The 18,216-nt window shown below is 48.4% G+C and overlaps 1 protein-coding gene and 3 non-coding genes across 4 annotated transcripts; all 4 read right to left on the bottom strand.

Moving 5' to 3' along the window:
- Window positions 1–4,021: 4,021 nt before the first annotated feature.
- Trnav-aac lies at window positions 4,022–4,094 on the bottom strand. The gene has a single exon. It is a non-coding gene; the product is annotated as a tRNA-Val (tRNA).
- Window positions 4,095–4,355: 261 nt separating this feature from the next.
- Window positions 4,356–4,427, bottom strand: Trnap-ugg. Its single transcript has one exon. It is a non-coding gene; the product is annotated as a tRNA-Pro (tRNA).
- A 2,199-nt stretch (window positions 4,428–6,626) lies between these two features.
- Trnat-ugu lies at window positions 6,627–6,699 on the bottom strand. The gene has a single exon. It is a non-coding gene; the product is annotated as a tRNA-Thr (tRNA).
- Window positions 6,700–9,061: 2,362 nt separating this feature from the next.
- Trim7 (tripartite motif containing 7) lies at window positions 9,062–18,215 on the bottom strand (the record flags this gene model as incomplete). The annotated part of the gene is made up of 7 exons (XM_004641768.3): window positions 9,062–10,732; window positions 12,233–12,268; window positions 12,753–12,868; window positions 13,888–13,910; window positions 15,392–15,622; window positions 16,962–17,057; window positions 17,997–18,215. Coding segments are annotated over 7 exons (1,233 nt in total), but the record flags the coding sequence as incomplete, so codon positions are not given.
- Between the last annotated feature and the right edge of the window lies 1 nt (window position 18,216).

Genomic DNA, 18,216 nt, shown 5'->3' with positions numbered 1-18,216 from the left:
TTCTGTAACTTACATCCTGTAACTAATATGCCTTCCAAAATTGCTAAAACTTTATTTCTCATTTATATTTTTATCACTTTTTTCAAATGAATAAACAAAAATAGTCCTGATGGCACGTGTTTGGAATCCCATCCCTCTGTGAGACTGAAGTTGGAGAGTTAAGAGTTCAAACTCAGCTTGGGCTGCATAAAGTCTTAGACCCCATTTCAAAACAAAAAATTGTAAAGCTCTGGAGAAAGAGCTCAATGTGAAGGTCTTGGGTTCAGTCCTCAGTACCACACACACGCACATGAGGGAGCAAGAGAGAGAGAGAGAGACAGAAAGAGAGAGAGACAGAGACAGAGGAAGACACTTAGTGGAAAGGGAAATAAAAGGATCAAATAAATACATAAAAAATGTTTAATATCACCAGCAATCTAGGAAATATAATAAAAGCAAGAGAAGGAGGTCTCACTACATATATACATACATACTCTAAAAAATAGTGATAAAGTCAATACTAGCAAAGAAAATGAATTTTTTATACAACACTGGTGAAGATGTAAGATGAGAACTAGATCCAGCCAATGTGGAACTAAAACTAAAAATCCACTCAGTGGATCCACACAGTAATTGCACTCAAGCTCTTCTCTCAGAGAAATGCAAATTTATACTCACTCAAAAATTTGTACACATATATTCTTAGCAGCTTTGTTTGTCATAGTCCAAAAGGAAATAGCCCACATATCTCCCCACAGGAAAACAGTTAAACAAACTGGTGCATTTGAGGCATGGAGCAGTACTTGCCAAAAAAAAATATATATATATATTGTTGCTATGATTGGCATGAATCCACGGAGAATTGTGCTGAGTGAAAGCAAAGCCAATATCCAAAGCTCACATGTTTTAGTATTCTATTTATATTGAATTCTTAAAGTGACTAAAGCTACGAAGACAGAGAACAGATTGGTAGCTGTCAGAGATGGGACTGGGGAACAGAAGAGACTAGGAAGTGGTGTGGGAGTATAAAAGAGCAGCCGAGGGGTGGTGCAGCCCCGGGGCCACCCGGATGCTCTCCTTGAAAGAAGAGCAACTGCGTCTCCTGGCTAAACCTGGCTCTATTTCCGTGTCTTGATAAAAAGAGAGCAGGCTAAGATTTCTCTGCGTCAACTCAAGGCTTTAAGCAATGCAAGTGGAACTAGCCAAGGTGCTGATGGATAGTGTCTGAAACAAAGCAACAGGTCTGCGAGCCCCCCTCCCCCTTGGCTTCCAAGTAGTACCCCTGAGCTAAGCAAGAGTGCCTCCGTGTGGGCTGAAATGGAGCTCCGAGAGAACAGCCATGACAAACACACATCAAAACTGATCCCAAAGCACTAGATACTGCCCCAATCTGTCATACCTAGATTACTCCCCACCCCCTCCTCCCACCCAGGTGCTTTCAGGCCTCCTACCCAGCCCAACTCACAGCACTCAAGTACTTCCCCCCTTCAGTCACTCACCCCTGTGCCACTCTGCTTTTCATGCATTAATGAAACCCAGGTTGGGTATGGGTTGAGGCCTTTGTTCTGGGTTAGCCATCATTCTAGCTGGATTTAGGATGCCCCTTGACTCCCCACAACTACAAATATGGTTTTGTGTCTTTATTCTTGTGATGGATTGCACTAGAAGTGATAGAATGGAATTACTCATTGTAATTCCAGTAACTTTTAGACTGGGCCTGGTGGTACACGCCTATAATCCCAGCACTTGGAAGGTTGAAAACAGGAGAATCACTATGAGTCCTATCTTCATAGTGAGACCCTGTAGACTCTGTAGACCCTGTGCTGAATACATTAAAAAAAATAATAATTTAATTTTTTAAAAAAATAAATAAATAGAATCCAATAACTTCTCCCTAGAATTATAAATATGGACTCCTCCAGAGTGTGAGAGGTCCAGGAAGGGCCTCTCTAGTGAGCACTTGTCTAGCATGCTCAGGACCCTGAGCTCATGCTCAGCATTAGGGGGATAAAAAGCACAAAGGAGGCTTGTGCAGATGGAACAGTTCTGTCTTGTCTGTGGTTATAGGGAGCCAGAGATGTGATGAAATTGTTACACAAAGAACCAAATACACACACAAATGAATGTATGACTAGTTGGAGAAATCTGAATAAACTTTGTGGGTTGCGCCAAGGTTGATTTCCTGGTTGTTTATTGTGCTATAGTTAGCCACACAAGACATCATCACTGGGGATGAGTGAAAAGCAAACGGAACCACGCTGAAATTTATTTGCAATTTTCTGTGACTTTATAACAATTGAAGAATAAACACGACTGGGATTTTGTTTTTTGTTTCTTTCTTTCTTAAGGTTTAAAGATCCCACACTCTGTCCAAATTCAGAGTAATTACAATTCAGCCTGACCTCACAGATACTTCCTGATCGCCAATGGAGACCTCCCTGTGGGGCTGAAATGGTCTGGACCAAGTGAAAAATCAAGCTTTTAAGCTGGTAAACACAGAGTCCTGAGTTTAATCCCCAGTACTGAAAAAAAAAAAAAAAAACTTTCAAAAAATGAAATATTCAACTGAGGATTTTTCTGCACACCAGTGAGGGTTATGGGACACACACCGGGGCTAAGAGCAGGCACACGGTGATGTACAGTTAAGCATACCTGCACTACAAACATGTTTAATAACCGTAAAAATTTTAAAATAAAACAATCACATCACGATCTCTACATTAAGGATCACATGACAGAAGTAATCTGGAAGCACCGGGCTCTCAGAGTGTCCCAGGTTAATTTGCAGCGGCGACAGTTACCCTTTCCTCTCCACATCTTCCACTCAACCTCAGGCAGGACCCTAGAAATTGAACACAGCCTTTCATTTTCTGGAATTTCTGCCAGCTATTCAAATGAAATTTGGAAAGATCGGATAATATAAAATCTTAGTTTAAAAGTCGTACTTGGATTTGGTACCTACACCAAAAGTACAACCAGAGGTACACAGGCATCCTAGAACAAGATCTAATCAGAAAAATAAACTGGAATTCAATCGCCAAATATTAATGGTTATCTCCTGAGTCCGTGGATTTTGAGGTAAATGTTTTTTTCTATAGTCTTTTATGGGTTTGCAATATTTTAAGAGGTGCATTCACCACCCCACCCTCCTCCTCCCCCGTCCCCTGACGGGATCTCACCGTGTAGTTCAGGCTGGTCTTGAACTCACTGTAAACATCAAACTGGTCTTAAATTTGCAAAGATCTTTCAGCCTCAGCCTCCTGAAGGATGCGCCGCCACGCCCGTCCAAAAAAAATAGATTTTTGCATTCTGGAAAAAAAAATAATAATAACTGCAAAACTTGCTTTAAAAGATAAAATCAAAGATTTCGGCAAAGCAGTGCCGAAATCTAGGGGACGGCTATGAAGGCAGTCGTCCCTACAGACACACTTAGAGAAGGGTCGGTGCAGCTAACCGAGCGTTATCATTAAAACAGATTAGTGAGGCTGATCGGATATGTTTTCTCCTCCTCTACTTTATAAAAACAGTGCCGCCCACGGGCGACGCAAAGCTGGGCTCCCTGAGGAAAGCGCATCTGCAGCCCGCGCTTCCCGCTGTGATCGAGCTGTAGAGACGAGCTAGCAGTGCGATCCAGGCCAGCCTCCCACTCGGCGACCTCCCTGTATCAGCCTCCCAGGGCGAGGACTGTCGCGGCCAGCCCTGTGCCGGGCCTTTCGCTTTTTGCATGGAGGGAAAGAGCGACAAGAGCACCCATGCCCAAATTAGACAGGTCCGGTTTTACTTTAGGACTTGGGGAAAACTGCCACGGTTTTCAACTTCCTGTTTGGCGAGAGGTGTACAGTGCACTGGAAAGTCTGCGAGGGCCGGCGTCAACAATAAAAGAGCTTGGAGGCTGAGAAGTGAAGATACCGAGGAAGATCGTTCTCATTTTTGTCTCATAACCAGATGGAAGTAGTATTAAGAGTTAAGTGAATTTCCCATCCTTTTCGCAGTATAGTAAGTCAAGCCTTACTTAAAAAGTAAAAAAAAAAAAAATGCGCACTGTTTCCGCCCGGTTTCGAACCGGGGACCTTTCGCGTGTTAGGCGAACGTGATAACCACTACACTACGGAAACCGATGCCTAGGACGCCTTTGTTAATGTATTTGACTGTGAACCGCGATGGCGACGCCTTGTGGATGGAGCTGGGGCGGCCGTGTATACTCATAGCAGATTGTGGCAGTTGTGCATTTGGTCCCTCCTAGGGAACGCGAAGTATAGTTCACTTTCTGTCCGTGCTTCTTCTAGCCCTGCAAATCCCGAGTACCTTGGTCATTGATTGGGATAAAACTTTCAAAGCAAGAGGAACTATTTGTATGTAAGGGTAAAACGATAAGCGGGCTCGTCCGGGATTTGAACCCGGGACCTCTCGCACCCAAAGCGAGAATCATACCCCTAGACCAACGAGCCAGTCAGTTTAGCTCGGGCTGTTCATCTCTGATCTGATTGAAACACTGTTAGCCTCTGACCACCCAGCGCCCCCCTCAGGGATCCAGGACTCCGCAGCGCTTCCGAGCCCTGCGCGCTCCGCAGTCCCGCAGCGCTCTTCCCTCGAAGAGCGCGGCCGCGGACTGGGACCTGGGCCCGGCGTCCCTAGTGGCCTGTGTGCCGGGAAAGGGGTGGAAGATCTTTCATAGAATTTTGTGAACTTGCAAAATGTTCAGAAACTAGGTGCTGGCGGGTCGGGGCGCAGCGTCACCGGCCGGGCGCTGCTGCCTCCGCCTCGCTCGTCTGGAATCGCCCAGAGCTTTCACTGCCCTGAAGTATTTAGTAGTAGGAGACAGCAGTGCAGCTCCGCAGGCATTAAATTCGCAAAAATTCACTCAGAGGTGGCTCGTCGCTCTATTTTTGGATAGCCAGCACAAATTTCCTACACCTCTGGCTGTTACAAATCTGTGTCGCAATCTGCCCGAGACTGAAGGTGGCGAGAACACCCTGAGGACGGGGACAATCTCTACTAAACGGTGAGGCGAAAACCGCTGCCGCATGCAATAGACTGAAACTAGACCCTATCGCATCGGTTACAAAAATCAACTCCAAAGGGATTAAAGACTTAAATATAATGCCTGAAATTATGAAACTGCTAGAAGAACGCATAAGGAAAACGATTCGTGACATTGTCCTGGACAAGGATCTCAGAAGCACAAGAAACAAAAACAAAACTAAATTCATGAGATTACATCAAACCAAACAGCTTCCGCACAGTAAAGGAAGCCATCAACAAAGAAAGCCTAAAAAATGGGAAAATATTCTCAAACGGCACCTGACAACGGATGAATGTCCAGAATGTATAAGAAACTCAAACATCACAGGGGGAATAACTCCAATTAAAAAGAAGCAAAATAACAAATATCAGGGAAATGCAAATCATACCCACCACGTGTGTATGTTAAGGTCTGGAACTAAAATGCCCTCCCAAAGTCTCAGTTCAGAGGTGGGCCTGGGCTAATGAGACAGGTCACAGGGGCATGGCTGGAAGGGTGTGTTCCTGTCCCTGAGTCCCTCCCGCTCCTCCTCCTTCCTGGCTCCCAAGGGTTGAGCAGCCACCCTCCACCAGGCCCTTCTGCTGTTCCTTCCTGCTTTGGAGCCAGCTGACTTGGACTTAATGCACTGAAATTGTGACCCAAATTAAACTTTTCCTCTTTTAACTGGTGGAGCCAGGCATCTTGTTCCAGTAACGAATAAGTGATTCATGCAACACATTTTTTAGTCTTTGTGTTCTATCCCATAAGTATATGTAGTTATTGGCACGTATAGCAGTGTTCAACTGTAATCCCAGCTGTCTTGGAGCTGAATGAGAAGGGTTTCACATTAGCACCCAGCCTGGGTAATTTACCACTTTAGGGAAACTCTACATCAAAATAAGTGAAAAGTGTGACAGTCCTAAATTTAATTCTAGTACCACTAGGGAGCACGCACGAAGGGGAGTGGGGGCAGAGGGAGAGAGGGACTGAGAGACGGAGAGAGGGAGAGAGGGAGAAGGGGAGAGGAGAGAGAAAGAGAGGGAGAGGGAGGGAAGAAGGGAGAGGGAGGGGGAGAGAGAGACAGAGACAGAGAGAGACAGAGACAGAGAGAGACGGAGAAACAGAGACAGAGGGAGAGACAGAGAGACAGAGACAGAGAGAGACAGAAAGAGAGAGAGAGAGACAGAGACAGCGACAGAGAAAGAGAGAGAACGATCGAGCGCGCGCGAGCTAGACGCGGGTCCCGGCGACCTGGGCTGCACAAGAAAGTCACCTTCCTGCAGGACAGGCACTGCGTGACGAGAGGCCGAGCACAGGCCTCACCCCGCGGAGGAGGGCTTCTGGCCGGGACTACTGTGGACCTCGGTTTGCACTCCTTTGTACGCGCGAGTGCGCCGCAGGTTCTGGAGAGGAGCCGCTGCGTGAGGCGGAGCACCCTGCCAGCCCGCGCGGAAGTGGCGCCAAGAGTCGCTGTCTCCGTCCCAGGCAGGGCGAGTGTCCAGTCCATCTAAAAAAAAAAAAAAAAAAAAAAACATCAAGTTCTTGGGCGAGCCTTGTGTGGAGGCGAAGAAAGGAAAATGGAAAGACCCTAAGGAGAGGGAGGGAAAAGCGGGCTCGCTAGTTCACGGAAAGGCAAAAGACTGTAAGGCCCCAGCGAGATTTGAACTCGCGACCCCTGGTTTACAAGACCAGTGCTCTAACCCCTGAGCTATGGAGCCTGCTACGGTGGAGGTGCCTGCGCACAAATAGTTGTCGCCGCTGTCACCGCGCAGCCGCAGATCAAGATTAAGCGGCTGGTCCACAGTGGAGCAGAGCCACAGCCAGCCTCGGCGTCGGGAGGAGTCAGCCTAAGCGCGTCCAGACACTGCCCGGGAAAAGAACCCGCGCTGGGCTTCAGGGCAGATCTGGGTCTCAGGCTGAAAAAGGTCGAGCTGAAGAGAGATGTAGTAACCGGTTTATTGTGCACAGGAGGGGGTTCTAGAGGCAGCACTGAAGGAAGGACATCAAAAGGCCTGTCGTGCAGGAGATCTGGGTTAGCACTGGGTCAGGTGTGGACTTGACCTGGCTGAAAGGAAGTGGTGGGGAAATCGTAAGGTCAGGGTGTTCGAGGTGCTCCCCAAGGACACAGCCAAGGTCCGGAGTCTCCTACTTCCTGCCTGATTTGTGGACCAATCAGAAAAAAGGCAAAAAAAAAAAAAAAAGAAAAGAAAAAAGAAAAAAAGCGATCCTTAGGGCACATCTTGATCCTCTGAAAGCTGGGCTGTTGGAGTCCCTAAGGGGCCCACCAGGTAGAGGACAAGGAAAGAAGTGAGGGCCAAAGAGAGGGACAGCAAGTAAAAAGGCGGAGGATCCAGTGATAGAGGCGGAGTAGCTGTGGATCAGAGAGCTTGGCTGGGTGGCCCAGCATGTCCTAACCGTCCCTACAAGCCCAACCGACTTGAGTCACTGGGTGGCTGGGCCAGTGGTAGGCCTCTGAATGCCCTTTAATCTGAATGCATAGAAACCTTCCAGGACCTGGTGGCAGTCCTGGGTTCTCCCAGATCTGGGACTAATGGGTGGGGTACACAGGACCTGCCAGTCTAGTTCCTGTTCCCAGATCTGCCGATACCTAAAAGAAGGAGGGGGGAACTGCAGGCTTTCTCACATTAGCACTGTGTCACCCAGGTTCTGTGGCCTAGTTGTTCTTGTGTCCAAGAAAGAACAGCTCTTCCCCTCTCTGTAATTGTTTCAGTAACTGGTTACATTTCTTCCTGTATATAGATGTCTGTAGTTACTCTGCAAGCACGCATTCTCTGATAAACACACAATCACCTTCACAAACAAAAAAGCTGCAAATACACACCTAGACAGCTACTGCCACAGCCCCCATGTGCCTTTCAGACCCATACTGGCACCTGTCTCAGCCATCCAGCCCTTCGTGACCTGTAATGTTCTGTAATACACAGCACAGTCAGTTGTTAAGTGGCCCAAAGGGAATTGTGCCTCCATCGCCCAAATGTCAGGATTATAGGTGCACCCTACATGCCCAGCCTGCTTAGTGGTATGGTTTCAATAAAAAATGTCTCCTGGTGCCAGGTGTGGTGGCACAGGCCTGTAATCCCAGCACCTGAGAGGCTGAGAATGGAAGATTGCCATGAATTCTAGGCCAGCCAGGTGTACAGAGTGAGTTCAAGGCCAGCCTGAACTACACAGTGAGACTGTCTCAAAAAAATAAAAAGGGGGGCAGGGGAGGCCACCCAGCCAGATAGCTCAGCAGATTAAAGCGCCTGCTTAGGCAGACACAAGGGCAGGGGGTTTGATCCCCTGTGTGCTGTGCCAGCCCCACTTCCGGGGCACGCTGAGATGGGAATGAGACTGGACATGGTAGTGTATGCCTGTAATCCCAGCGCTTGGGAGGCTGAAAAACAGGAAGGATCACTAGAAGTCCGATGTGTGTAGTGAGACCTTGAGATCCTGTACTAAAAACTAAAAACTAAAATGTCTCCCAAAAGTCTCATCTATCCAGAAGTAGAGCTCTTGGAAAGTGGCTGTATAGGGAGGCACTGTACCCACCAGTGGAGTCAAGGCTGAATGTGTTGATGAGGTGGGAGCCTGCCCAAGGTGAAGTCTATAGCCCAACCTGGAAGGGCAGGTGCCTGTCCTGTGCTCCCCCTTCTCTCTCTCTGCTCCCTGGCTGCCAGGAACATATGGGTTCTGCTCTGGAGCCAGCCAGATATGGACTGAATCCACTGACACTGTGAGCCGAAATAAACCTCTCCTCCTTTAAGTTGTGGGTGCCAAGTATTTTGTCCAAGTGATAGGAAGGTAACTAATACAGATGGATGGTACCTAACAAGAAATCAATAGCAGGGCATGGCCAGTGGACTCGGATCTGTTTGCAGCACTCTACCCCTACACCTCTACTCACAAATGCCCTAAAATCCACATGCCTCTCACCCCACATGTCAGGTGCAAACACAGCACTCATAGTCCTCACATACAAGAACACAGGTGCAGCTGCTCAGTCTTTATTACCAGAAACTCTTGCTCAGGCTTGGCCTTTTATAATCCAAACAGAAATGAGAACAAGTCAAGTAAAGATGGGCACACAATCTGTATTTCCATCTCCCCGTGTCCCTTTCCAGGAAAGCAATAAGGAGGGTTCAACCCACCACCACCACCCTCCCATAAGCCCAGCCATCCAGAGGCTGGGAAACATCATCCAGGAAAATAATGAGGCTGACCTGCTGAACACCCTCCTGGACACAGGTGGGGCGGGCCTTGGCACCAGGAAACTACTGTTAGCATGCATTTGGCAAGTTCCAATAGTCTGTTGGGAGCATGTTTAGGTTCTGTGGCTTTCTGTGCCAGTGCTAGTTGTATCTGTGAAATTATCTGTGTCCAACATGTGTTTAAAAATTCTAGAACCTTTGATTTCCTCACCACAAGGAGACTGTACCCTGATGCTAGAAATAAGTTTAGGTATCTGTGAGAACACAGGTCGAGAATGTACAGATCCCTCTGCATTATCAGGCTGAGCGGTGCTGGAGAGTAGTAACACCCATAAACTGTTGTCCTCACCCTTCCCTTCTTCTGTGGGTCAAGAGTCTCCTAGTTCTAACCAGACTGAACACTGAGCTAGGAGGACAGTGTGTTTTTCTTAGTAGGTAGCCAGGTGCAAGGCCAGCTACAGCCAGAGATCTCATGAATTCTCAAAGCAGAGGTGGCAAGAGGACAAAGTAATAATCAACATGGCTGACCGTGGGCCAAACCTGCCCCTTGCATCAGGGCCACAGTGTGGCATCACTCCATGCAACCAGAACACTTTTTAAATCAAGCAGTAAGGGGGCTGGGGAGATGGCTCAGTAGAATAGCAGCTTGTCTGGCAAGTTTAAGGGCCTAAGTTCAATCCCCGGTTCCACAAAAAATAAAATAAAATAAATCAAGCAGGAAGTTTCATGTAACAAGAAGCACCCATGCCAACAAAGGATTTTGTCTTCAGCCACATCTTCAAAATCAAGGCCACATTTACACGTCCAGCAATAGAGAGGAAAACTGCCCCTAAAGTCCAAGGCGTCTCTTCCCCTACTAAGTTGATCATAGAGCCTTTACCTCCATCAATCAACTCTCCATGTTTCCCATGTTGTGCTCTGTAGGGCAGCCTGGAGCAGGAGTGGGGCGGGCAGGCCCAAGACTGAGAGTAGGAGGAGAAGAGTTCACACACAACTGATGCACGCTCCTCCCTGGAGGCTCTCCTCCTTCAAGGCCAGATCCGCAAGTAGGTACCAGTGGAGCAGACTGAGAAAAGGGGCAACACACGCTCCTGGAAGTTGACTCGGAAGGTATAGAGGTGGCGCATGTCCTCCACAGCATAGAAGGACACAGCCCCCACCTCCAGGTCCAGGGCCACCCGCACACGTGACAGGTGCCCACAGCTGAGGGGTGTCCGCTCAGGGCTGGTGACCGCCCAGTACTGCCCGTTGTTGAGCTGCAGCGCCCAGACACCTTCCTCTGGGGTGAAGGGCGTGAGACCCTTGCGGCGCACACTCTCACGGGCCACACCAAAAGCCCAGCCGTCCTTGGAGCCCACTTCTACCTCCCAGTGGTGACGCCCAGAGGAGAAACCACAGGATGCCAGGACACGAGTATTGGTGTCAAAGCGGTGAGGGTGACTGGGCAGGTCCTGAGCCCGATGGCCAAGGCGCACACTCTTAAGATCCAAAGAGAGGATAAGACGAGGGTTGGCGGTGTTGGGGTCCAAGGTGAGCTCCACTGTAGGGCAGAACAAAGGGAAGATGTCCTCGTGCAAGTTCTTCCCACAGCCCCCTCCTCCTGGAGCCATACTCCCTCCCTTCCTTGCAAATCTGTCTTCCCTTCCCAGAAGAACCTTTCCAGTGCCAAGGACCAGTCAACCCTCCACCCTCTTCCACACAGGTATTTTGCTGCACCACGCCCCTACTCAGCCAGTGCTCTCTGAAATCAAACAAATGCAATGTGTGAATCTGATCTGGACCCTTGTCCAAGCAGATTAATGGATCCAGCTTCAAAGACAACGGAAAATTTGAGCACTAGATATTTGAATCATTTTCTACATGTGATAATGGTTTTGTAGTTCTGTTCTATAAACATCTCTTTAGAGATGATAACACACTCAGATTTGTATGGAAATACCTGTGATTTGCTTTAAAAATAATTGAGATGTAGATACAAGGTTTGAAAAATCTTACCTACAAACTGATCAGTGCTGTTTGTAGTAACTATACATTTGTTATATGCATATGGTTCAAAATCTCCATAATAAAAAGTTAAAATATGTACTTTTGTGAGCAACATTATTTTCCAGACACTGTCCTAGGTCTTGGAAATATCACAGAGAACAAAACAATTGAGCATCCCTACTCTCCTAACACTACCTTTCTAGCAGAGGGAGAGAGGCAATAAATGATAAACAGGAGGTTAGAGGGATCAGAAGACCAGACTGTAATTTTAACCACTAGGCCAAGGAAAGCCTCATTAGAAAGGAGTGTTTAAGCAAAAACACAAAGGAGACGAGGGATCCAGTCGGGAGGCATACTCCAGGCTGAGGGCTAGAATGCAGTGCAAGGACCCTGGATGCATGCCTGGTATATTGTAGCAGCAGCAAGGATAGTGAGCAATTGCAGAGTGAGCAGGGGTAGTGTGTGCAGAGAGCCCCGGTCCTCTGGGGCCTTGAAGGCCATTGTAAGGAGCATAGGGTTTACTAAATGTATGAGACAGGGGTATTGCAGGATGCTGAGCAAGGGAGAAACACAGTTTCAGCCAAATTTGGTTAGATCTTACCATGTGTGCTCTGACTTAGCTCAGTCTTCAATGTAAGTACTACGCGCCCTACCTCTCACCCTTGGAGTTAGGTACCACACACCCTAGAGCTCTCAGGAATAATACCTACCTTTCTTCCTGCCTACCATCTGCCTACCAGCTTCCCCTGGTCCCCTGAACATAACCCTTATACCCAGGAGAGGTTTTCATCTATGTTGATGTGGAGATAAATAAGAAAGTCTCATCCCGGTGAGAGAGAGGCTTTCCCAAGTCTAAGTACCCTGAGGCCACAATACCCTCCTCATTCACTGACACCAGAGTGGCAAAGTTGCTAAGGTGAAACCCAGGAAGGGACTGGAACAGTATAGTCATCGAGGCAGGTTGCCACAAGGAGCCAACAGTGTGCAAAGCCCAGAGACAACCAACAGCAGGGTTAAGTTCTCTGTTCTACTCACTATTAGCCACTGTCCATACCTTTCTCCTCTTTCTCCATCTCCCCTTGAAGGTCCTCTGAAAAGAAGAAACAAAGCAGAGCATGCATGAACAACATGGGAGACTATCTGGCAAGAACACCACTCCTCCAATGTTGATGACCCATCTGATTCACTCATTCCCACGGTACTCTGAAAGCAAGAGTTGGTGTAGAGGCACAGGGCCCAGCATGGGAGCAAAGTGGACAGGGGACCGACCCCTTCCCACCTGCTCTCCCTCTCCCCACCTCCACCGATCCAGTCTGAGCTGAGCTCTCCTTCTCCACTCCTGTCCCCAGTACCCCCTCACCGTGTATAACCCCACGGAAAGCTGCATGCCCTGGGAGAACCCACGAATAGACTTCCTACTACTTTCTTTCTATACTACACCAACCCGGTCTTGTCACCTCTCAGTGCCCGCTCCTTCACACAGGCTCTGGGACTGCACACCCCAGAATACCTGAGCTCCCAGAAATGTGCCACTATCTCACACTGCATGAACCAGCTTATGCTCGGGCCTTTACCTTTGAACTTCTTCAGCAATCCTTTTAAGACAAAGGTCTTGAGAGAAACATTCCAGACTTTATTCTTCATCTTAGAGGAAACTGTGGTTGGCTTGGGGGCAGGCACATTGCTGCACCTGCAGCACAGAGACCCTTAGAAATGCATATGAATACCACTCCTGCCAGGCATGGTGACACATGCCTATAATCCCAGCACTGGGGAAGCTGAGGCAGGACTGTTACCAGTTTGAGACTAGCCTGGGCTATAAAGTGAGCTGAAGGCCAGCTTGAACTGCATAGCAAGACCCTATCTCAAAAAGACAGACAGACAGACAGACAGACAGACAGACAGACAGACAGACAGAGAAAAAAGAAAGAACACAATACCACTCTACTACCACAGGGATATGATGATTGTAATGGTTCTATGGTTGAAATAAGTGTTGTCCCCCAAAGCCTACGTGTTAAAGGCTTGGCCCCAGTCCATGGTGCTCTGGAGAAGTGGTGGAACTGTCAGGAGATGAAGCCTAGCAGGAAGAAGTGGGATCACTGGTGGCATACTCCTGAAGGGGATGTTAGGACTCTGGTCCCTCCTCTCTTCTCTTTTGTTTCCCAGCCACTTCCTCCACCACACACTCTTACATCACTTGACCACCAGCTCAAAAACAGTTAGGCCAAGCAACCATCAAGTGAAACTCTGAAACCATGAGCCCAAATAAACCTTCTACTTCTCTTAAGTTGATTACCTTAGACTGTTTTGTCACAGTATGCAGAGCTAACTAAGACCTCAGATGGTGAGGTTATCTTGGCAGAAAGTGGTAGAAAGGGGTAAGGAAAAGTTGGGTCTTGTGCAGCAAATACCCATAGCCATGCAAGGGATCACTTGCCCCAGGAGGCATCCAGATAAATATGTCAGGGTTTGGGAATCAGAAGGTGAGAGACATCCGCATCTTGTACAGCAATTAACCACTAAGAAGAATATATGCAGTGTATTATTTGTTGAAACTGTACTTCCGATTTGATTTGAAACTGTCTCATTGCTATCTGTTTATCAATAAAACTTTGGAAAAAAAAAAAAAAAAGAAGGTGAGAGACAGAGGAGGAGACAAAAGAGAGAACCAGGGTAGAAAGACCCAAAGAACTTAGACTCACTCACTTGCTTAGTGCATTCTTGAATTCCTGGAAGGAAAAATGGAAGAAAACCAAGTCAGCATCCGGGACCTCCATTCATCTCTGAGAAAAGAAAGCTCACACCTGTCCCTATCTTCAGGAAAATAAGCAACAAGTGAGCAATATGCAGGTGTATAATACCCACCACCTGTGTGAAAGGCCTACCAAATGACCGTGTCCAGCATGTCTGGCTGCGGAGTGATCCTCAAACCCTTACTACAGCTCTGAGAAATTTTTATTCACTACAGAATCACAATTGGAGCCATCTGGTTGGTATCCAGTGTCTGAATCTGCTCTTGAAATAACCGGAAACAAATCACAGATCATAGACAAGGATGGGTCACTTGCACCAGTGTCTTTCTTCCCCCAGTACTGAGGACTGAACCTGGTACATTGCATACACTAGGCAAGTACTCTACCACTAAGTTATACCCTAATCCTTTTTATTCTTTATTGTGAAACAGGGTCTTGCTAAATTATCCCAGTGAGCCTCAAACTGTCTTCTCCTTCCTTCCTTAAACCCTTATCCCCACCCCTCTGGGATTGCAATATCTGGGATTATAGGTAGATGATGTCACACCCAGCTAAGTGACTATTCTTGACCTATTTGTGGTTTATGAAGTTTATCTAGTGGGTTATAACTTCTTTTATTTTTTAAATTTTATTTATTTATTTTTATGTATTTTAGTACAGGGTCTTACAGGGTCTCACTACACAAGTCAGACTCATAATGATCCTCCTGTTTTCAGCCTACCAAGCACTGGAATTACAGGGGCACATCACCACACCCAGTCTCAGTGACCATCGCAGCTGATCCCAGGGGCGGAGCTGCCACTGCACACTAAAGATTGAACCCTGGTCATTGTGCTTGCATAAGTAGGCACTATAACTCTTTTTTTAAAAAAAATAGAATTTACAGTCATCAAGGTGCATGGGGCTGGTGAGATGGCTCAGTGGTCTAAAGCACCTACTTAGAACAAGCTTAGCAAAGCACAGGGACTGCGGTTCAATCCCCCAGCACCACATGCCAGCCAGCCCCGCCCCCTGGTGGGCAGAGCTGGCCACACACACACACACACACACACACACATAAATAAAATTTAAAAAAAAAAAATCATCAAGGTGCAGTACAGTCAGCAACAGTAATATTTTCAGAGGCTTTTGTCTCAAGTATATGTATAAGGAGTATAATGTAAAACACATGGCTGCAGCTCACAGCCAAGAAAGTTTTAAGGAGCTGGGAACGCAGCTCAGTGGTATAGCGACTGCATAGCATGTGCAAGGCCCAGGGTGTGCTCCCCAGCACCACATAAAAAGAATACAAGAAAGTAACCCATCCTTTTCAACTTGCAACTCCAGAAAAATCAGGGCCTCTCTCTCTCTGCTCCTCTTCAGTTCTAGATACTACTCTCTAGCTGCCATTCTGGTGCTTCAAGAGTAAGTACTACATTGGGATAATTGCCTTTGTTGAAGCCCTGGGCCAGACTCACCTGGAGGAAGTCAAGGTCAGGCTTTTGAGCTGTTTCCTGGATCTGGCTGCTGAGCTTGGAGAGCTGAGTGATCTGGCCTCCCAGCTGGGCCAGATTCTCATTTTGCTTCTGGGTCACTTCCCGGGACAACTCCTCCAGGCGGCCCAGGAGCCGGCCTTCCTGTTCCACCAGGAAGGCCCGCAGTGTCTGGAACTCTGCCCCTATCTTCTCTCTCTCTGCTGCCATCTGCTTCTGTCCCAGGAGGAGGAGAAGTTGGAGAGGTGAGGAGAACTGAGCAGAAGACATACAGCGCGGACCGGAGTGTCTGAGCTCTTCAGCAGGACGGGGTTCCATCCCCCTTACTGCTTCAGGGACCAGAGGCTCCCCCAAGTTAGCCCGCCTTGTTCTCCTCAACTACAGGCATGGCAGGCTCTCTCTCTGGGCTTGAGCTGTACTTAAACTAGGGCAACTTTACACTTCCCCAGATCTACCTCAAGTTGTAGTTGTCTGATCTGAGAAATGAGGATAAATGAGTGTCTCCTGGGGCATTACACTTACACTGCTTTTTATCTTTCCCAAAACATTTATTTTGTCACCCTTCCATGTCACTCTTCATTTTACTTCTTTTAAAAGCACACATTCAGCATCTATAGTGATAATGCATTTCAAAATACAGAGCTTGGGAGAAGCAGGGATGAAGGGACTCAAACATGACACCAGCAGCCAGAGGTAGCAGACCACCCATGAGACCTAGCAGAATACGCTGTGTGAAGCTGGGTGTTGTCTTCTTTCCACTGGCGCAGTACACAGAATGTCTCACTTCTATGTGCTAGATGCAGATTCCTCTTCTGATCTCCTGATGCTGTACATGGGCAATCATGTGGCACTCATCCTGATAATGAGCATGACCTCTCATGCTCAGTGACAATAAGAATTGTGTCCCACCAGGACAAGCTCAATTATCAGAGTTGCTTTCTCCTGAAAACTCTAGGGAAGAGAAGCAGGTGCCTGGAGGAGTAGATCTGCAGTTGGGGGCCATGGTGTTGAGCTAAGGGCACTGGATATGGATCTTGGCTCCCCACACTTCCCACAATTCCCTACCTTGCCTGCATCATCAGATACTGGGCAAACAGCAGCTGCACAGAGCACTTTGTAGATATTAACTCCCTCATCCTGAGACCCCAGTGAAGAGGGCACACTTCTCATCCTGCTTTAGCAGTGAGGGGACAGAGGTAGAGGGACCCATTAGTAGACAGTGATAAGCCAGGAGTCTGAGCCAGGAAAGCTGATCCCACAGGATGAACTTTTGACAACTATATCATGTTGCCGCCCATGGCAAAAAATACAAATGCCCATGATTACCAAAATCTCTTGGGTTTTAAAATACCCCCAAAAGACTCATGTTGGAAAATTTAATGTATAAATTTATATCTTAGTGGTATTTGGAAGCAGGAACTTCCTTTGGGAGGTAATAAAGATTCTTCAACGAGGGTGGGGACCTACCTGACCACCTTAGTGGTTTTTTATAAAGAAGCTAATACAGTGGTGCAATGGTGGTGTGTGGCCCAGGGTTGCTCCACACACAGCTCACCAGTAGCTCCTTGCTTTCCTTCTCTTCCGTAGACCGGAACACCTCATAGTCCTCCAGATCTTTCTTCAAGACCCTCAACTTGGAATCCAAGTGTTCCTGTGGGTGAAAAGGGAGAGGACTGGATCATCCCACCCTCACAGGGCCCTTCCCAGAGCCATGCTCCAGAAAGGGAAGACTGCTTCTGCAGGACGAGGCTGAGTAGAGCAGAATTCCTCTCCAGATGTTGGAATGAAGTCTGTCTGAGATGTGTGTAGGACAACAGGGCAACCACAGGGTGCCCCTAAGTCCTCAAATTCTCACTCCCCCAAAAGATCTCAGCTGAAACACAGGGCCTTCATAGTCCAACCATCTTGTCCCCTGTCTGTCCCCCTCCACTCCAACAGAAAGCCCTTAAGTGAAAGGACTGGGTCAGGGCAGGAGAGCAAAGAAAGACTGTGCCAGAGGTCTCTGCCCACCTCTGGTGACGTCACCTTTACCAAGAACACAGTGTGTGTGGGGGTGTGTGTGGGTGTGTGTGTGTGTGTGTAAGGGTGCCCAAAATCCACCACTTGCATAGCCCAGAGGTCTCCAGGCACTCTACCTAACCCAAAGAATACACACCTCTCTCCTCCACCCCTTGGAAAGTGGTCCTGCCTGCCCAAGGAAGTGGAGACTGAGGGGAGCCCTGCTGGGGAAGGGGAGGAAAGGGGGTACTGCAGACATGTGAGTGTGACACTGACTTCCTACAGGGGCAAAGAGATACACTTATGCTTGGCTTAGAGACCGGGGACAGACTGGAGGAAAGTGGCCAAGGCCCTGGGATCATCACGCAGGCCTACGTTTCACACGGGAAAGTATAGTGTGGGGGTTGAAATGAGGGATGACAGGGGAATCGCTCGCTCGCAGCCTGGAACTGATCTTGGCAACAGGGGAGCGGAGAAAGGAGGCCAGGATTCACCGGGTCCCTGGCCCGCCGGTCTCTTCCAAACCACGTGGGCAGGAAGGCGACCCCGAGCCCAGGGTCCTGCAGCCCGCAGGCGGGAAGCCTGCGCTCACCTTGGCCTCCTGCACCGCCTCGTCCAGGGGCAGCACTGCGTGCGCGCGGTGCTCGCGGGCGCGGTCGCACACCACGCAGATGGCGCAGCCGTCGTCCTGGCAGTAGAGCTTGAGCGGCTCCGCGTGCAGCGGGCAGCGGGCGGCGGCCGCGGCCTCCGGAGGGCTGCGCTTCCCCGGCGCGGCTGCGGGCAGGCTGAAGCGCCGGAGCAGCGTGGCCACG

This window comes from Octodon degus, unplaced genomic scaffold, assembly GCF_000260255.1.
Source record: "Octodon degus isolate 3935 unplaced genomic scaffold, OctDeg1.0 scaffold00141, whole genome shotgun sequence".
Taxonomy (NCBI): domain Eukaryota; kingdom Metazoa; phylum Chordata; class Mammalia; order Rodentia; family Octodontidae; genus Octodon; species Octodon degus.
Note: the sequence above shows the minus strand (reverse complement) of the source record. Positions and strands in the feature narration are given on the sequence as shown.